This window comes from Saccopteryx bilineata, chromosome 2 (genome assembly GCF_036850765.1).
Source record: "Saccopteryx bilineata isolate mSacBil1 chromosome 2, mSacBil1_pri_phased_curated, whole genome shotgun sequence".
NCBI lineage: Eukaryota > Metazoa > Chordata > Mammalia > Chiroptera > Emballonuridae > Saccopteryx > Saccopteryx bilineata.
Window position 1 is genome coordinate 637,354 of NC_089491.1, and position 19,900 is coordinate 657,253.

The 19,900-nt window shown below is 57.8% G+C and overlaps 1 protein-coding gene across 1 annotated transcript in view; it reads left to right on the top strand.

The window, feature by feature from the left end:
* The window catches only part of EXD3 (exonuclease 3'-5' domain containing 3), a 75,551-nt gene that overhangs the window by 41,410 nt on the left and 14,241 nt on the right, over positions 1–19,900 (top strand). The window contains 12 exon segments of the mRNA XM_066259080.1: positions 1,039–1,112; positions 1,234–1,272; positions 3,334–3,500; positions 3,845–3,968; positions 4,192–4,402; positions 5,537–5,613; positions 6,056–6,218; positions 6,303–6,448; positions 6,931–7,092; positions 17,628–17,681; positions 17,870–17,911; positions 17,913–18,002. Of these exon segments, the coding sequence (XP_066115177.1) occupies positions 1,039–1,112; positions 1,234–1,272; positions 3,334–3,500; positions 3,845–3,968; positions 4,192–4,402; positions 5,537–5,613; positions 6,056–6,218; positions 6,303–6,448; positions 6,931–7,092; positions 17,628–17,681; positions 17,870–17,911; positions 17,913–18,002 (1,349 nt within the window).

Consider the following 19,900-nt stretch of genomic DNA (forward strand, 5'->3'; position numbering starts at 1 on the left):
GAGGTTCCCTTTTCTCCGCACCCTTGCCAAAAGTTGTCTCCTGTCTTTTGATGACGGCCATTCTAACGGGTGTGAAGTGATATCTCATTGTGGTTTCCATCTGCGTTTCCCTGACGACGGGTGATGTTGAGAATTTTTTTTCATGTACCTGTTGGCTATTTGGATGTCTTCTTTGGGAAAATGTCTAACCTCACTCCTCTGCCCACTGTTAAATTAGATTATCTGGGGGAGGATGTTGTTTTTGTTTCCTTTGCTGTTGAGCTGTGTGAGTTCCTTACATAGTTCGGGTAGTGACCCCTTAGCTGATACTGGTGTGCAAGTAACCCTCCCGCTCCAGAGGTTGCCGCTCATTTTCTTGCTGTTCCTTTGCTGTGAGGTGTTAGTTTGATGTCCTCCCACATGTTGGTTTTTGCTTCTGTTGCCCTCCTTCGAGCTGTTTTGATCCTGTCTCTCATATGCGCCGCCCAGCCCACTACGCTACATGTGAAGCCATCTTCTCTCTTAGATACATTCCCCAAGTTTCAGTATATGTGATTTTTTACTATTGTGTAGTTCAAGATCATTTGTCTTATATATTGTTTCCTTTTATCCATGGACTAATTAGAAATTGATTTCTTCATTTCCAAGCTATGTGACATTTCAGTTCACTCTCAGGCTCAGTGGGTTCATCTCACTCTGGTCGGAGACCACGGTTTGCCTGACACGAGCCCGCTGGCTGGGTTGCAGTGTGTGGTTGTGAAGGAGGCGAAGGCCTCGTCTTTGGAAGGCGTTGCTCTTCTTGCTCTGGCTGCCGTGAGGATCTGCCCCGTCCTGCTGCACCCGGTTTCTCCGTCAGGAGATGGTTACGGGTTTCCTTCCACTCATCCCGTCTGGGATTTGTTGGGCTTTTCAAATCTGTGGATTGGTGTCCCAAGTCCCCTCGGGGGCTTGGAGGGTGGCTCTGAGGTTGTGGGGGAGCCAGCGGAGGCCGAGGCCACGGCGGGGAGAGGGTGGGGTGGGGGCCGGCAGGCCTGGCCCTGAGTGCACCCTCTCTTTCAGCGCCGTGTCCCAACGTGGCCGCCCAGCAGCGCCTGGCCGCCCTGCAGTACCTGTGCTACAAGCGCTTTGTGGAGGTGCGTGCGCCCCAGTTAGAGGCCTGAAACGGGGCCTGCGGCAGAGTGAGGGGCCAAGCGAGGCCGTGCCCGCTCTTTCAGCATAGCCTCTGGAAAAGGTGTCCTTGGTGTTCCTTTGCAGAGAAACATGTCTCAGGAGAACTGGGCTGACCATGTGCGGGTGAGTCTGGAGTGGGAGCCCTGGTCTGGTGTGGGCACTCACTCACGGGAGGCCTGGGGGGGAGCCCCTGAGAGTATGTGCATGTGTGCAGACCAGGCGTGTGGTGTGTGGCTCATGTGTACACACCTGTGGACCATGCGTGCAGTCCAAAGGCCCCAGCAGGTTGGTGAGGAAGGTGCAGAGAAAGGTCCCTCCCTTCCCAGCAGAGGCACCACCTCTGTCTTTTAGGCCTGAGCTGGAGGCAGGGCTGTCCCCTGACCCCTAGGGTCATCGTGGGTACAGGGCTGTCCCCTGACCCTGGGGTCATCACAGGCACAGGGCTGTCCACAGACCCCTGGGGTCATCATGGGTACAGGGCTGTCCCCTGACCCTGGGGTCATCACAGGCACAGGGCTGTCCACAGACCCCTGGGATCATCGTGGGTACAGGGCTGTACCCTGACCCCTGGGGTCATCGTGGGTACAGGGCTGTCCCCTGACCCCTGGGGTCATCGTGGGTACAGGGCTGTCCCCTGACCCCTAGGGTCATCGTGGGTACAGGGCTGTCCCCTGACCCCTGGGATCATCGTGGGCACAGGGCTGTCCCCTGACCCCTGGGATCATCGTGGGCACAGGGCTGTCCCCTGACCCCTGGGGTCATCGTGGGTACAGGGCTGTACCCTGACCCCTGGGGTCATCATGGGTACAGGGCTGTCCCCCGACCCTGGGGTCATCGTGGGTACAGGGCTGTCACCTGACCCTGGAGACATTGAGGGTACAGGGATGACATAGCCTGGGAGGAAGGTGGGGTCTATGGGAATGTGGGTGCAGGGCACACAGGGGCTGGTCAGTAGGGTTGGTCACCTCCTCCTGGGAGACAGCACACCATCTGTTGTCCTGAGTAGTATCCAGTGGGGGGCAGTGCTGAGCCACCCCTGGAATAACAGGGTGGGAGTGTAGTGAGTCACCAGAGAGGAACGCAGACCCCAGCGCAAGGCCCGGAAGGCCGGTCCCCCCTGGGTGCCAAGGCCGAGCCTGCCGGAAGGGCAGCGGACATCCTGAAGAATGTGGAGGGGTTTCCACATATTGTCGTCCACGTGGGAAGCTGCAGCCACGGGAAGCGGAGGGCCTGAGGCTGCTGGGGGCAGCGCTGTCGGGGACTGTGCCCGGCCCGCAGGCCAGCAGGGCCTCCTCAGGGAGCGCGTGAGCTCCGAGTCTGGAGGAGGGGGGGCGAGGGGCTTCAACTCCCCTCCCTCCCACCAAGCTGCACCACCTGTGACCGCATGGACACAGGACTCGGCCAGGCCCGAGACCCTCTGCTAGGACCCACTGGTGCAGGTGTCCTGGGCTCAGTGGACACTGGGGTGGGAAGCCCCTCCGCTCCCACACTGGACACGGGTGTGGGGCAGCCAGCTGATGGGAAAGCAGCCCTGTGAGTCCCCCATGGTCACTGCTGTCCACAGGCTGCCCCTGTCCACTTTCTGGACTGGGTTCAGGGATGTCCCATGACTTCACCCTCCGCTGAGCATGGCGGCCAGCTGAGGGCAGGGGTGAGGAGGTGCCAAGGGGAAGACAGGGCGGCCAGGGGGTCAGGAGCCACGCTGCAGGGGCGGGTGGAGGAGGGCACAGCCACACCATGTTCCCACAGGCTTGCTGGTCTCACGTCCTGGCAGCCTGAGAGGAGGAGCCCCGTCGGGTCCTGGAGAGCCTGGCAGCGTGGCAGTGGGAGGCGACACGCACGTGGGGAGGGCGCCTCAGCTGCGGGCAGGGCAGGGACGGTGGGCCCAGGTGTGGGCATCGTGGGCGTCATGGCTCGGGACCGAGGCCCTCCGCTCCGAGCATCTCGAGCAGGGCAGGGGCGGCGGGCCCGGGTGTGGGCGTCGCGGGCGTCATGGCTCAGGACCGAGGCCCTCTGCTCCGAGCATCTGGGTCATGGAGCCTCTGCTGGCCTTTCGGGCGGGTGGCCCCTCCTCCAGAAGGCTGGGCTAGGCCTCAGGGTGAGGTCTGGGCCCGGGGCTGCAGGACTGTGGGCACCAACCCCCTGCCCAGCCAGGTGATACAACCGCCTCCCGCTTGTCCCTAGGGCCTGCTGGGGCCTAGCGAGTGGCTCCAGGGGCAGCTGCTGCAGCTGCTGGCCTCTCACGGCGACGCAGCCACCGTGGCCCAGTGCGCCCGGGACCTCTTGCTGCCCGAGGAGCGGCTGCCCGCCTCAGTGGCCGCAGAGTTCGGCCGTCTCAGGCTGCAGGAGCGGTAAGCATGCCCCAGGCCTGGGCGGGGCAAGGAGGACACACCCCTGGGCCCCTGTCACTCAAGTGGTGTGTACCAGTGGCTTAGAAGTGAGAAACAGAAAACCAAGAATGGGGCGCGCACCCTCGTTCCCAGAATGCAGACGCAGAGCAGATGAGACAGGAAGGCCCCTCTGCTCCTCCGGAACCCGGTCACCTGGCTGCACACCCCAGAGGCCCCTAGTCCGGGAGGGTGGAGGCATGTGGAAGGAGGCCCAGAGGGCACACCAGCCTGGCCAGTCCAGGATGTGCTGGGGGTGTGGGGAGGGGGGCTGGGACACCAGGTGGCCACAACTGTGCTCCTCCCAGGACTGCCGAGGCACCTTTTGATGACACGAAGGACCATTACTACCAGCTGCCCATAGCCAGGGAGGATGTCCACTTCCTGGCCTCATGGGAGGACCTGGCCAGGCATGAGGAGGAGCTTCTGCAGGTGGGTAGCCGGCTGGGGGCCGCTCATCAAGGCTCAGGGGTTCTGTCCACACCAGCACCCACCGTGCTCACCTGCGGTGCCTCCGTGGGCTGGTTCATGGGCTTGACCTCTTCTGAGCAGAGTTAGGGGCAGCCTCGCTTGTGTGGGACCTCACGGGGCCGGGCAGGCTGGCTGTGTCCTTCAGTCCTCGGCCACGTCCAGTCAAGTGGTCCTCCGTCTGCAGCCTGGCCAGGTGGTCAGCGTGGACCTGGAGTGGAGGCCCTCGTTCTGCGCTGGGGACCGGCCCCGGGCATCACTCATGCAGGTGGCCGTTGAGGACTGTGTTTTCTTACTGGACCTGCCCGCACTCTCACGGCCAACAGAAGGACAGGAGTCCCAGGCCTTCTTCCGGCTGCTGTCCCGGTTGCTCACGGATCCGTCCATCACCAAGCTGGGTGAGCACAGCCCCACCCTGCCTGTCCCTGCGGCCTGGGGAGGGTGCTGGGGGTGTCGGGGCCCCGTCCTTGGGTGCCTGGGGAGGGTGCTGGGGGTGTCAGGGCCCCGACCTTGGGTGCCTGGGGAGGGTGCTGGGGGTGTCAGGGCCCCGACCTTGGGTGCCTGGGGAGGGTGCTGGGAGTGTCAGGGCCCCGTCCTTGGGTGCCTGGGGAGGGTGCTGGGGGTATCAGGGCCCCGTCCTTGGGTGCCTGGGGAGGGTGCTGGGGGTGTCAGGGCCCCGTCCTTGGGTGCCTGGGGAGGGTGCTGGGGGTGTCAGGGCCCCGACCTTGGGTGCCTGGGGAGGGTGCTGGGGGTGTCAGGGCCCCGTCCTTGGGTGCCTGGGGAGGGTGCTGGGGGTGTCAGGGCCCCATCCTTGGGTGCCTGGGGAGGGTGCTGAGGGTGTCAGGGCCCCGTCCTTGGGTGCCTGGGGAGGGTGCTGGGGGTGTCAGGGCCCCATCCTTGGGTGCCTGGGGAGGGTGCTGGGGGTGTCAGGGCCCCGTCCTTGGGTGCCTGGGGAGGGTGCTGGGAGTGTCAGGGCCCCGTCCTTGGGTGCCTGGGGAGGGTGCTGGGGGTGTCAGGGCCCCGTCCTTGGGTGCCTGGGGAGGGTGCTGGGAGTGTCAGGGCCCCGTCCTTGGGTGCCTGGGGAGGGTGCTGGGGGTATCAGGGCCCCGTCCTTGGGTGCCTGGGGAGGGTGCTGGGGGTGTCAGGGCCCCGTCCTTGGGTGCCTGGGGAGGGTGCTGGGGGTGTCAGGGCCCCGTCCTTGGGTGCCTGGGGAGGGTGCTGGGGGTATCAGGGCCCCGTCCTTGGGTGCCTGGGGAGGGTGCTGGGGGTGTCAGGGCCCCGTCCTTGGGTGCCTGGGGAGGGTGCTGAGGGTGTCAGGGCCCCGTCCTTGGGTGCCTGGGGAGGGTGCTGGGGGTGTCAGGGCCCCGTCCTTGGGTGCCTGGGGAGGGTGCTGGGGGTGTCAGGGCCCCATCCTTGGGTGCCTGGGGAGGGTGCTGGGGGTGTCAGGGCCCCGTCCTTGGGTGCCTGGGGAGGATGCTGGGGGTGTCAGGGCCCCGTCCTTGGATGCCCATCACCAGCGGCCCTGCCCACAGGCTATGGGATGGCAGGGGACCTGAAGAGCCTGGGCACCTCCTACCCAGCCCTGGCCCACGTGCAGAAGCAGCTGCAGGTCAGCACATGGGCCAGGGGGTGGAGGGGTCCTCAGCACCACTGCAGGTTGGTGGTGTCTATCCTCGCAGTGCCTTCCTGGCCCCAGCCCTGATCCCTGACCACAGATGACCAGAGGCCCAGACTGGGATCCCCCGGGAGGGGGTCCCTGCAGGTGCCACGACTTCCCCAGAACCAGCCCTGCTCTGGGCTCCTTGTGGGAGCTCTCAGCATGAACCTTGGGAGTTAAGACATCAGTCAGCCCCAGAGCTGACCGGTGGGCAGTGACCATCACCTTGAGACCCCCAGCACTGCCAGCCTTAGCCATCCTTGCCCTTCTGTCCCTGCACTGACCACTGTGGGGCACAGGACCTTCCCAAGAGCCCTGAGTGGGGCCGCGAGGGCATGGGTGGTGGCAGTCCTCTCCCCAGGACAGGCCTCAGCCCGAGGACAATGTCTTGCAGATCCGGGTGGCCGGCATGCCTGTCCCAGGTGTGGATGCCAATGTGGGCCCACGGGGCCTCAGCCTCCTGGTGCAGCAGGTGCTGGGTAAGCCCCTGGACAAGACACAGCAGCTCTCCAACTGGGACCGGCGGCCGCTGGACGAGGGGCAGCTGCTGTGTGCAGGTGTGCGCCCTCTGCCCTCCCCCCCATGCCTCCTACACCCCTGGCCCCCAGGCGGGAGGCTAAGGCTGGCCCCTGCTCACCCAGCTGCCGATGCCTACTGCCTGCTGGAGGTGTACCAGGCGTTGTGCAGAGAGCCTGCCCGCTTCCACCTGTCGGAGGACCTGGCCAGAGGCCTGAGGCCAGGACGCAGAGAGAGAGCAGGGGCTCAAGAGTCGCCCCACCCGCAGGAGGCCTGGCAGGTGACAGAGCCCCCGGGACCCCTTCACAGGATTCTCCGGAGGGAGGACCACCGTCCGTACAATGGGGGCCTCACACGTGTGGAGGGCTGGGTGGGAGGCTTGGGCTCCTCTAGCTGGACTCCACCTGGAGCGAAGGAACACAAAGTGTGGGTCACTTCCCAGAGGAAGGTCCAGCCCTTCCTGACTCCAGGCCTGGTGTGTCCCCTGAGCCCTGAACCCTGCTTCAGTGCACACAGGACCCCCAGAAAACGTGCATGCGACCCTTGGGGTCCAGTGTGGGTGATTCGGTATCATTTTACCGGTTTTCTGCATTGAGCACATATTTCTCACGGTTCTCTTCATCAAGTTTTTTTAAAAAGAGTGACCACACTGAGGCCCCCACTTCCCACCGAGCAACCCTGGGGCCCCCACTCCCCACTGAGTCCAGGGTGGGCCCGGGGGGCCGCAGGCTGCTGAGCAGGGCTGTGTTGCAGGCGCCTGCGACTGTGGGTGAGGACACGGCCCCCTAGGTCCCGGCCAGGGCCTTCCGCGTGGTGTGTGACAGTATGCTGCAGGGGCTGGCGCGCAGCCTCCGCTGTCTGGGCGCAGACGTGCTGGTGCTGGGCTCCGGGGACGACCACCGCCTCGTGGCTGAGGTGAGCATGCAGGGCTCTGTGCTGCCCGCCGGACCCTGTGTCCCCGCCTGCCAGGCTCTGTGCTGCCCGCCAGCCCTGTGTTCCCGCCTGCTGGGCTCTGTTGGGAGCAGGGCTGTGTGTGTTGTGCTGCATGGGCCACCCCACCCCGGAGCAGAAGGCACAGCACCCAGACATGGCAATGGCCACACAGCACTTGCGGCTCCTTTGACACAGGCAGACTCTGGTGGCCCTGCCCCGGGTCCTGGGGCACCTGGAAACGCTGTGTACCCATAAGCCCTCTGTCCTCTGAGAAGCCAGGGTGGATCCCTGGGTGTGTGTGCGCGCGCAGGCCGGGTGCCCTCCACACTGGGCTCTGTCCACGCCCACACTAGGGCTCCACTGGGGGCACCAGCCCCAAGGTCATGAAGGAGTGCCCTGTCATGGAGGGCAGCTCTGGGGTGACCCCACCACGTGGGTCACAGGGATCAAAGCCACGTGTCTGGTTTTCCACAGAGACTTGTCTGGCCATCTGTGTGGAGGTCACATTCACCAGATAAAAGTGGAACTGTGTGTCCAGGCGTTTCCCGTGCGTGTGTCCTACCAAACAGCCACCAGAGCGCGGCTGGCTGGGAGAGACACAGGGAGCCGGGCAGCACCCGCCAGAGGGCCCAAGGCACAGAGGAGGGCATGCTGTGCCGTCGGTGCCAGCCTGGTGGGCGCGGAGGGACCCCCACTCTCACGCGTGGAGAGGCTGGGCTGTGGCTGCCCTGGGCCTGGGCAGCTGCCTCTCAATTCCGGGGCGGGAACTGGGATGGTAATGTCTTTTTAACAGGTTTATTGAGATAGAACTCACCCGCCAAGTTCCCGTCCCTTGGCTCTTAGTGCATCCTCAGAGCTGTGCGACCAGTCCCTGGTCAGCTTTAGAGAATGGTCATTCATGAAGTGGTCACTCCCCGGCCCCTGGCAATCTGCTTTCTGTCCCTGGATGTGCGTGTTCCGGGCATTTTTTTGTATTTTTCTGAAGCTGGAAACGGGGAGAGACAGTCAGACAGACTCCCGCATGCGCCCGACCGAGATCCACCCGGCACGCCCACCAGGGGCGACGCTCTGCCCACCAGGGGGCGATGCTCTGCCCATCCTGGGTGTCGCCATATTGCGACCAGAGCCATTCTAGCACCTGAGGCAGAGGCCACAGAGCCATCCCCAGCGCCCGGGCCATCTTTGCTCCAATTGGAGCCTTGGCTGCAGGAGGGGAAGAGAGAGACAGAGAGGAAGGGAGGGGGGTGGAGAAGCAAATGGGCACTTCTCCTATGTGCCCTGGCCGGGAATCGATCCCGGGTCCCCTGCACGCCAGGCCGACGCTCTACCGCTGAGCCAACCAGCCAGGGCCCCGGGCATTTCTTTATGTGGCATCGTCCATGTGGCCTTTGGCGGCTGGCTGCTCTCCCTTGGCCTCCTGTCGTCCGGGTTCACCCTGTCAGAGCCTCTGTCAGCCTTCGTCTCATTTTGTGGCGAGTAGTGGGCCACTGTGCGGATGGGCTGTGGCTCTGGACACAGCCTTCTCATGTCCTGCCCGTGTGAATCGCTGCTGTAAGATGCAGCCGTACTACCTGACCAGGCGGTGGCTCAGTGGATAGAGCGTTGGACTGGGATGCAGAGGACCCAGGTTCGAGACCCCGAGGTCACCAGCTTGAGCGTGGGCTCATCTGGTTTGAGCAAAAGCTCACCAGCTTGGACCCAAGGTCGCTGGCTTGAGCAAGGGGTTACTCGGTCTGCTGAAGGCCAGCAGTCAAGGCACATATGAGAAAGCAATCAACGAACAACTAAGGTGTCACAACAAAAAATTGATGCTTTCTCTCTCCCTTCCTGTCTGTCCCTCTCTCTGACTCTCTCTGTTATAAAATAAATAAAATTAAAAAAAGAAAAGCTCACCAGCTTGGACCCAAGGTTGCTAGCTTGAGCAAGGGATTACTTGGTCTGCTGAAGGCCAGCAGTCAAGGCACATATGAGAAAGCAATCAGTGAACTAAGATCTCACAACAAAAAACTAATGATTGATGCGTCTCATCTCTCTTCATTCCTGTCTGTCTGTCCCTCTCTATCTCTCTCTCTGACTCTCTCTGTCTCTGTAAAAAAAAAAAAAAAAATGCAGCCGTACTGACCCTGTGATCTCTATATGGGTCTTCCTTGATGGATTTGGAACTGTTCTTCTGGGAAGCGGTCCCCACGCTCACCGCGAGGACAGAGCTGTCAGGGACCTGGAACAGCAGAGCAGTGGGCTGGCTGGTCAGCAGGCACCCTGGGCAGCAGAAGACCCGCGGTTCCTGCGAGCATGCGTGCTTGGCTCTCGGGCCTGGCTCAGCCGGCAACATCCCTGGCTGTCCCTGGGGCCAACCTCACTAATGAGGAAGCTGAGTTTGAAGGCCCACGATCATGGTACTCTCTCTGTCATAAAATAAATGAGAAGAGAGAAGCCCCCCATGTGGGAGGGCAAACCCCAATATCCTGCCTGGTCGGAGCCCCGCCTGTGTGCTGACCCCTGGCATGCATGAGCGGATGTCCACTCTCTCCCCTGTCTCCAGCCCCTCACAGACCACCTCTCCCAGAGGCCTGGTCCCAGCATCCAGGAAATGTTGTGCCGTTGGTGGCCCCGGCCACTGTCCCTGTAGAAAACCCATCTGTCCCCCAGCCTGGGTTGTTTCCAGCTTCTGGGAGCTGAGACTGAGCTGTCAACCTGGCTTCTCAAGGACTCCAGGCATCAGCGGTCAAGCAGCCCAGCCGCTGGGAAGAGGTGTCTTCCCACCAGCCCTGAGGGGACCCAGGTCTCCAGCAAGTGGGAGGCCGGGCCTGGACCCTGTCTTCCTCACCCACGATGGAAAAAGCCTGGAAGACGTTGGGTAGAAATGCAGGTGCTCAGGCTCGGTGCTGAGGGCTCACAGGTTGTGTGTCCTTCAGGTGTCAGCAGAGCCTCCTGCTCTGTCACGTGCCTCGTGCAGGGACGAGTGGGCGAGTGTGTGACACTCTCCTCAGGAAGGCTTGTACGCAGGGTTGGTCCTCGTCTGGTGCCCGGTAGCCATGCTGGTTGATATAAAACTTGCCCTGGACCGTCCAACGGGGTGGTGTGCATGGACCCCTGCAGTCCGTCTGGGAGTCTCCAACCGGGTCTGTGCCCGGCAAGGGGTTCCCATGCGACCGCCCCTGGGTGCCCTCGGGGTCTGCGTCTCCAATGGACTTCCATGACAGGCCACACGTGTGCTACGCCGCCGCCGGGGTAGAGGGTCATGTCCAGGTGACCGCTGCTGCCCACGTGTCCTGTCTGTTACAGAACTGGCCACGAGCACACCGTGCACCCACGTCCTTCTAGTGAGTCGGTTTGGAGGACCCTCAGAGGAGTCTGCTCAGGGCTCCTGGTGCCGCTCTGGCAGGTAGCTCCCTGGAGGCCTCCTGGGGAGGGTGAGAGCAGACGAGGGGCCTGGAGCTGCTGCCGCTGATGGGTCTCGGGCAGGACGTGGACTCACATCTCCCGTGAAGCTGGTGCGTGGTTTGTTTGCTGTGGCCCCAGGAGCTTGGCGTTTTTGCTGCTGTAATAAGTTGTGCCGTTCTGTTTTTCGCTGAGGCTGGAACTACGGCTGCCCTGGTTCCTAGCTGCCTCAGAGTCCATCTTATGTCCAGAAACCTTGTGAAACTCTCTCAGGTTCTCCTGAACTGGCTGTCCGTGCTGTGGGGTCCTGTGTGTAGGCATGCCGTCTATGAGCAATGACAGTTTTCATCCTTCCTGTCCGACCCTTACGGGGTTTCGTTTCTTTTCCTTATCTCACTCACTGAGAGAATCGTGGAGGCCTATGCCCTTCCACCTCGAACGAGGGGAACCACATTCCCGACAGGACCCTGTGGCACCGACCTGCCGTCCTGTGTGGCTGCTTTGGAAGCTCAGCTCTGTCTCAGGAGCACGTCCAGGGTGGAACATCTTTTTCCCTCACCTTCTTTTCTGGCCTTCTAGACCCGTTGGGGGGTCTCTCCTCTCCTCCGTCTCCGGCGACTTGGAGCGCACATGGACTGTCTGCTCCACAGTGTCCTCCGGCAAGACGTGCGGGCCTGTTGCTTGGCGGAGGAATGCCTGGCGCTGGCTCCTGTAAGTCAGGGTCACACAGCTGCTGAGCCGCCTGCCTCTTAGCCACTCTGGTAATCCGCGCCTTTCCCTGGGATGTCAGACGGCACAGCTGCTGGGACCCTCGGTGGAGCTCGGCTGGCTCTGGGAGGTGTGCTCAGCCCTGTGCCCCTCGGTCCCTGCGCCCCTCTCACTCCGTCCTCCGGGGACCCGTCCGTTTAGTGAGTCTGCTCAAGGAACGAGGATTCAGCCTCACTGGTCCTTTCTATTGCATTTTTTGGTTTCTATCTCGTTAATTCCCATTCTTATCTTTATGGTTTCCTTCCTTTGCTTTCTTGGGGTTATTTCCAAGTGGAGTGCTTAGCGCTTTAATTTTCAGGCTTTTAAATTTTATGATGTAAACAGTCAAGACCATAAATTTTTCCTGAAGTACTGTTTTCACTTCATTCTATCAGTTTTGTTTTGAGATGTTGTGTTTCCCTTAATTTTTTTTTAAATTTCAGTTCTAATAATTTTTGAGTGTCTGTTATAATTATTTGCTTGACTTTTTTTTTTCTTTTTTTAATAATGCTGTCTCCTAATTTCAGAAAACTTAGAATTTGGTAATTTTTCAGTTATGTTTTTAGAATGGATTTTTTTTTTTAATTCTTAACCATTTTTTTTAAGATTTTATTTATTCATTATAGAGAGGGGAGAGAGAGAGAGATAGAGAGAGAGAAGGGGGGGGAGCAGGACGCATCAACTCCCATATGTGCCTTGACCAGGCAAGCCCAGGGTTTAGAACCGGCAACCTCAGCGTTTCCAGGTTGACGCTAGAATGGATTTCTTACCTAACTGAATTGTAGCCAACGGGGGCTTGTTCTGTACACTGCCAGACTTGCTTTGTAGCCAAGGGGGTGATCCTTTTCATAAATGTTCTGCGTGGATTTTAAAAGAATACATGTTCTACTTGTATAGAACAATAGTCTATTTGACTATTTCTCCACCTGACTCTATCAAAGTCTGAGAGAGCTGTGCTGAATTCTCCTGTGATGGCAGTTACCAAATTCTTTGTGGTCATGTCAGTCTTTATTTTACTTGTTTTTTGTTTTTATTTTTACTTTATTTTTTTAAATTTATGTTATTAGGTGCATATGTGCACAATTTTTAGTACTCGTATATCTTTCTGTTGAGTGAAATCTTGTACAATTATGAAGTGAACCTCTTTGGCTCTAGTAAAACTCTTTACCTTAAAGTCTATTTAAACTAATGTTAAAATACCATTTCTCCAGCATTCTTTGGTTATTACTTATATATCATTTTCTCACGCTTTCATTTTCAACCTTCCTGTAATCTTAGGTATTAGGTATATTTCTTATAAACTGCTTCTGCCTGGATTAAAAAAATATATAGTCTGATAGTCTTTGCTTTTCAACTTAATTTAGTCCATTTACGTTTTTTGTAATCAGTGATATAATATGGGTTTAGTTGTATGGCTCGTTTTCTTTTTAGTTGCACTGTTCTGGTTTGTGCTTTCCATTTGTCCTGGTTTTTCCCCTTAGGTTTTATTAGCTTTATCACCTTGTTTTACATTGCCTTCTGTCAGTTTCAAAGTTATAAGTTCTATTTCTGTTCTTTTAAGGGTCACTCCAGAAATTTGAACATGTATAGTTCAGTTCACAATTTCTAAAGTTAAATTTAGTACAGGGGTCTTAGCTCAGTTTAGCTTTCTCAGCACTTTTCATCTTAACTGTTATTATTTTCCTGCCTTTTTTTTTTTTTTTTAAGTGAGAGGCGAGGGGGAGGGAAAGAGATGAGAAGCATCGACCCATAGTTGTGTCAATTTAGTTGTTCATTGATTGCTTCATATATGGGTCTTGACCAGGGAGCTCCAGTCAAACCAGTGACCTTGCTCAAGTCAATGACCTTGGGCTCAAGCCAGCAACCTTGGACTTCAAGCCAGCGACCTTTGGGCTCAAGCCAGAGACCATAGGATCATGTTGATGAACCCATGCTCAAGCTGGCAACCACAGGTTTTCGAACCTGGGACCTCAGTGACCCAAGTCGAAGCTCTATCCATTGTGCTACCACCAATCAGGTTACCTTCCAACATTTTAACAAAATGTGTTTTTTTCTTAATTCTACAAATTAGACATTGTATTTGTTTTATGTGTATGATGGCCTTCAGAGTTTATGCTGTGTGGATGTGCGCAGACATGACAGACCTTGCTCTAAGAAAAAGCAAGCTCTAGCCTGGCCAGGCAGTGGCACAGTGGATTGAGCGTCAACCTGGGATGTTGAAGACCCAAGTTTGAAACCTCGAGGTCACCAGTTTGAGTGTGGGCTCATCCAGCTTGAGTGCAGGGTCTCCAACTTGAGTGTAGAATCATAGACATGACCCCATGCTATCGTCCAAAGATCTGTGGCTTGAAGCCCATGGTTGTTGGCTTGAGCAGGGGGTCACTGGCTTCGCAAGAGCTCCCCAGTCAAGACACGTATGAGAGGCAATCAATGAACAACTAATGTAATGCCACTACGAGTTGATACTTCTCATCTCTCTCCCTTCCTGCCTCTCTCACACTCACTAAAAAAGAAAGAAAAGAAAAAGCAAGGCCTTTCTTGTTCAAAAGATCTCCCTTTGGCCATGTCCTTTCCTTGGGGCCATTTCCCCTGGGCCACTTTCTCTTCCTCTGTCCTGAGGACGTGTGGCTGGGTTTGTGATTGCAGTTTGACAGAAACTTGAGAACAGCCCACTGTGGGTTGGTGTCCACTGTGGGTTGGTGTCCACTGTGGGTTGATGTCCACTGTGGGTTGGTGTCCACTGTGGGTTGATGTCCACTGTGGGTTGGTGTCCACTGTGGGTTGATGTCCACTGTGGGTTGGTGTCCACTGTGGGTTGATGTCCACTGTGGGTTGGTGTCCACTGTGGGTTGATGTCCACTGTGGGTTGGTGTCCACTGTGGGTTGGTGTCCACTGTGGGTTGATGTCCACTGTGGGTTGGTGTCCACTGTTGCCGTTGACATGCCTGCTGTTGCCCTTTGTCATTCTTTTGTGGAGCTCATCTGGTTTTTTTTTCTCTCTTGACTACCCTTTCACTTGGTTCTTTCCTCATATTTACTTCAGTTCTGTTTGTTTTTAATTTTGTTACTCATGCCTGACCAGGCAGTGCCACAGTGGATAGACCATCGGACTGGGACATGGAGGACCCAGGTTTGAAACCCTGAGTTCGCCAGCTTGAGCGCAGGGTCACTGGCTTGAGCATGGAATCATAGACTTGACCCCATGGTCGCTGGCTTAAGTCCCAAGGTCGCTGGCTTGAGCCCAAGGTCGCTGGCTTGAGCCCAAGATCGCTGGCTTGAGCAAGGGGTCACTCACTCTGCTGTAGCCCCCCCCCCAGTGAAGGCACATATGAGAAAGCAATCAATGAACAACTAAGATACCACAACAAAGAACTGATGCTTCTCATCTCTCTCCCTTCCTATCTGTCTGTCCCTGTCTGTTCTTCTCTCTGTCTCTGTCTCGGTCTCTCTCTCTCTCTCTCTCTCACACACACACATACACACACACACACACTTGTTACTCATCACATAGCTGTCTATGTGTTATCACTAGAAATAATCACTTGCTTTATTGCTTTATTCTCCCCCCCCCTTTTTTTTTGGTGGTAAAATGTACATCACAAAATTTATCATCCTAATCACAATTTGCAATTTACAATTCGGTGGCCTGAAGTACATTCACAATGTTGTGTCGCCATCACCAGTATCTGTTTCCAGAAAATTTTCATCAGCCCAGACAAAAATTCTGTCCCCACTGAACAACCGTTCTTCATCGTCCCCTCCCCCACTCCTGGCCACCCACCGTTCCGCTTTCTGTCTCTGTGACTCCGACTCCCATCAGCGCCTCATTTCAGGGGAATCACACAGTATTTGTCCTCTGCTGTCTAACTTATTTCTCTCAGCATAATGTCTTCAAAGTCAATCTACGATGGAGCATGTGCCAGAGTTTCCTTACTCTTTAAAACAGAATAAATCCCATGTGTGTGTATCTTTGTGTGTGAGTGAGTGTGTGTGTGTGTGTGTGTGTGTGTGTGTGTGTGTATTTTTTGTTTGTTAACTCATTCACCTATTGATGGACACTTGGATGGTTTCCACCTTTCGGCTGTTGTGAATGACGCTATTATGTACCTTAGAAGAGCACCGGTATCTGTTTAAGTTTCTGCTTACAATTGTTTGGGGAGGATACCGAGAAGTGGAATTGCTGAACCTTAGGGTCATTCTATGTCCTGCTGCCACAGCGGCCGGCAACATGGGACATTCCCACCAGCAGTGCATGAGGACTCCAGTTTCTACAGCCTCACCAACACGGATGTTCCTTTTTTCTTTCTTTCTGGTTTTGTTTTAAATAAAAGCCACCCTAGTGGGTGTGGATTGTCTCCCACTGCGGTTCTGATGTACGTTTCCCTCATGACTGCCGATGTGGGTCATCTTTCCTTGTGCTTGCTGGTCACGTGTATGTCTTCGTTGGAGAGATATCTCTTCGAGTCTTTTGCCTATTTTCTAATTGGGTTGTTTGCTTTTCGTTATTGTTGTTAATCAAAGTCGTAGTTCTTAATAGATTCTGAACATTCCTTCCCAACAAGATACATGATTTGCAAATATCTTTGCCCAGTCTGTTTGTCTTTTTACTTTCTTGATGGTGTTCTATGATGTACACAAGTCCTTAATTTTCATGAAGTTCAGTTTATCTATTTTTATTTTTGTTGTCTTTGCTTTCGGTGCTATAGCTAAGAAATCACTGCCAAATGCAATCGCCTGGCTTTTCCCCAGTTTTTGCTTAGGAGTTTTTTTGTTTTGTTTTTTTTTTTCATTTTTCTGAAGCTGGAAACAGGGAGGCAGTCAGACAGACTCCCGCGTGTGCCCGACTGGGATCCACCCAGCACGCCCACCAGGGGGCGATGATCTGCCCATCCAGGGCATCGCTCTGTCGAGATCAGAGCCACTCTAGCGCCTGAGGCAGAGGCCAAAGAGCCATCCCCAGCACCAGGACCATCTTTGCTCCAATGGAGCCTCGGCTGCGGGAGCGGAAGAGAGAGACAGAGAGGAAGGAGAGGGGGAGGGGTGGAGAAGCAGGTGGGCGCTTCTCCTGTGTGCCCTGGCCGGAAATCGAACCTGGGACTTCCGCACGCCAGGCCGACGCTCTACCACTGAGCCAACTGGCCAGGGCCTCTTAGGAGTTTTATTGTTCAGCTGTTACGTTCTTGAGTCGGCCCCTGCATCCTCAAAGATAACTAATGATATTTAAGGAAGCATGTGAAACACACAGCGGAGCTGTGTGTGACATTTCCGCCTGTCGCCGCTGTCACCTCTCTGAGGGGCATCCTGTCCCCCTGTGGCATGTGGGAGCCTTCACTGGATCCTGAATCCTTTTGACGTGACACTCGTAGACTTTGATAACTTCTTTGCCTTCTGACGTGAGGAGATGTTCCAGCTTCGTTGCGTGCATTCTCTGCCTGAGACACGGAGTTAGCTATTTCTCCAAAAAACCCTTGTTTTCCTTTATCAGGAAACCTAGTTATGAACCCGTCTGGGCACAGGGTGCTCTCAGCTGCAGGGTTGGTTCTTGTTTCTACGCTTTCCCAGTAGACAGAGCGTGAAACAGTGTTGGCCTGGGACACAGGCCAGGTTCAAAACCCTCGGTCGCCAGCTTGAGCACGGGCTCACAAGCTTGAGTACGGGGTCACTGGCTTAAGCGTGGAATCATAAACATGACCCCATGGTCACTAGCTTGAAGCCCAAGGTCTCTGGTTTGAGCAAGGGGTCACTTGGTCTGCTGGAGCCCCCTAGTCAAGGCACATATGAGAAAGCAATCAATAAACAACTAAGGTGCTGCAACGAGGAATTGATGCTTCTCATCTCTCTCCCTTCCTGTCTTTCTGTCCCTCTCTCTGTTTCTCTCGCTAAAAAAACAACAACAAAAAACACTGAAGATTTCCATTCAGATCTGAGGTTCATGGTAAAATCTCTGGTTTTATCCATAGCTCCTTTCTCTCAGCTGAAAACCCTCACTCTCACAACATAAGCATCGTCAGTGTGCATTGTGTCACAGTTCACACACAGACATTTCAGAATAACAACGTCAGCGTCGCTGCCCACAGCAGGACCCTGCAGGGCTGTGCCCACTGCCGGTCTCCACGCAGCACCTAGAGATGTGTGGTCAGCAGCACGCGCGCTTCCGTGTCCCTAGAACAAGTCTCTCTTTTGGGTTTTTAGAGATTGCTTTTTAAATGCAATGTGGTTCGCAATGATGTAGAATGTTTGCATGGTTCTAAGACCAGATCTATAAAGCGAGACCATGCCCGGGACTGAGCTGGCTTCTCGGGTCCCGGCAGAGGCCACTCAGGGGAAGCCCAGCAGCCCAGCCCTGGAAGGCCGCCTGCCCTCACTGGTCGCCCTCGCCTCCTGCACAGGTCGCCAGGCGGGAGGGAAGGATCATCCTGACGTCGGGCCTGCCGTACCACAAGGTGAGGACCCCGCCTCACCCAGGCCTCCAGCCACCCCCAGTGCAGGCTCTGCCGCGGGGCCGGCGGCCGTAGACTTCACCCGGTAGTGCCGCATTACGGGTGGGCCACAGGGAGGCTCTTGAAGCCAGAGCTAGGGGAAGTGGGGCAGCCCAGACGGTTCTGGGCTCAGTGGCCGCCTCTCTTCGCAGCTCCGGGCCCAGGTCGGGGCTGGGCACTGCCTCTGGGTGGAGCTGCTCCCTCAAGGCCGCGCAGCAGGCGAAGGCCGTGCTCAGGCATTTCCACGTGCGCGTCACACCCGCAGACATCTTCAGCCGCTGCCCGGTAGGTCCTGGTGTGCCAGGGTTTGGTGGGCCGGTGCGTGAGCCGTGGGGCTGCCGTGGGCCGGTGCGTGAGCCGTGGGCCGGTGCGTGAGCCGTGGGGCTGCCATGGCCGGTGCGTGAGCCGTGGGGCTGCCGTGGGGCTGCCATGGCCGGTGCGTGAGCCGTGGGGCTGCCGTGGGCCGGTGCGTGAGCCGTGGGGCTGCCGTGGGGCTGCCATGGCCGGTGCGTGAGCCGTGGGGCTGCCGTGGCCGGTGCGTGAGCCGTGGGGCTGCCGTGGGGCTGCCATGGCCGGTGCGTGAGCCGTGGGGCTGCCGTGGCCGGTGCGTGAGCCGTGGGGCTGCCGTGGGCCGGTGCGTGAGCCGTGGGGCTGCCGTGGGCCGGTGCGTGAGCCGTGGGGCTGCCGTGGGCCGGTGCGTGAGCCGTGGGGCTGCCGTGGCCGGTGCGTGAGCCGTGGGGCTGCCGTGGGGAACCTGGCATGTCCCTGGTGGACAGCTGGACAGCAGAGGCCACGTGCCTTGGCGCCTCCACTCCTCTGAGCAGTCGTCACTGCCTCATTGGTGGTGTTTCCTCCACTTCCTCCCACACAAGGCGGGTGAGGGTTCGGGGGGACCCTGCAGCCTAGGGCCAAGAGGTAGCCAAGGTAAGTGGCTGCCGTCCGGGGAGCAGCTTGGAGGATTTGGGGGATGTTGTGTGCCCAGGGCTGGCCTCCCACGGGGCTTCTGGCTGGAGTATAGGAAGCCCTCGGAAGTCCTGTCTGGCCGGGGGTGGGAAGGGTGTGTTCCATTTTCCAAGGGCGACGTCCACAGCCACAGGCGGCACTGGGTACCTACCACCCTGACCTCTAGAGAAGTCTGGGTGAGAAGCTCCCCAGGTGAGGGTTCCGAGAGGGGTCTGGGGCCGGGGGGCCCCACGCTTACTCACCCTAGGAGGGCACCCCCCCTCCTCTCTGGCCGGCCCAGGTGCTGGCTGAGGGCGCAGGCTCCCCAGGCTATCTGGATGGGGGAGAGGTGATGCAGCCTCTCGGCCTGGCCCTGCAGGGGGTGGGGGCTCCCGGCACAGAGTGCTGGCTACTCCCAGAACATTCCGGAATTTGGGCCACGACCCGGAGCAGACCCCTGCACCCGCCCACCTGGCTCATTCCTGCCAGCTCCCCCGGGCCAGCATCCGGCAGTGGGAGGAAGGAAGGCCGGAGGGAAGCCCCTGTTTTCAGGCCCCTGCCCGGCCGGGGCCCACAGTGGCCTCTGGGCAGCGGGAGGAGCGCGCCAGGCCTTTCCGTCAGACTGGGCCCCGGAGGACAGGAACTGGGTCTGCTGCCTCTTTGTACTTGAGCGGCGAGTGTGCAGACCCCAGGATGTCCAGGAAGCAGGGAGGCATTTTAATGAGCTTTTCAGTGCCTCTGCTGGTACGTTTTCTTGAGAAAACAGGAAGTTGGGGAGCTGGGAGGAAGTCCCCACTGGCGCCCTGGGAAGCCCCGTGCTGGGGAGCAGCCTGGTCCCCTGTCAGACCCACGAAGGCCGGGCCTGGAGGGCAGCCTCAGTGAGGACTTCAATGAGCCCTTGCCCCAGCAGCCTCCAGCCGAGAGCACCATGCCCTGCCAAGCGGGCCTGGGCTGGGAGACCATACTGGGGGTGGCGTTGGGCAGATTCAAAGGCTGGGTAGCAGATCTCTGTCCTGGTGGGGACCCGCTCGTGATTGGTGGGGACCCGCTCGTGACTGGTGGGGACCCACACGTGACTGGTGGGGACCCACAAGTGCTGAGCCGGGCAGCAGTGCACGGATTCCGTGTTCTGACCGCAGGGCGGGAGGCGGGGGACCTGGGAGTGGGCGCTGTGCCTGCCCAGGTAAGAGGCAGTGGTGGCTGGCACCTGAGCGGCAGCTGTGCCGGATAAGGACCGGAGG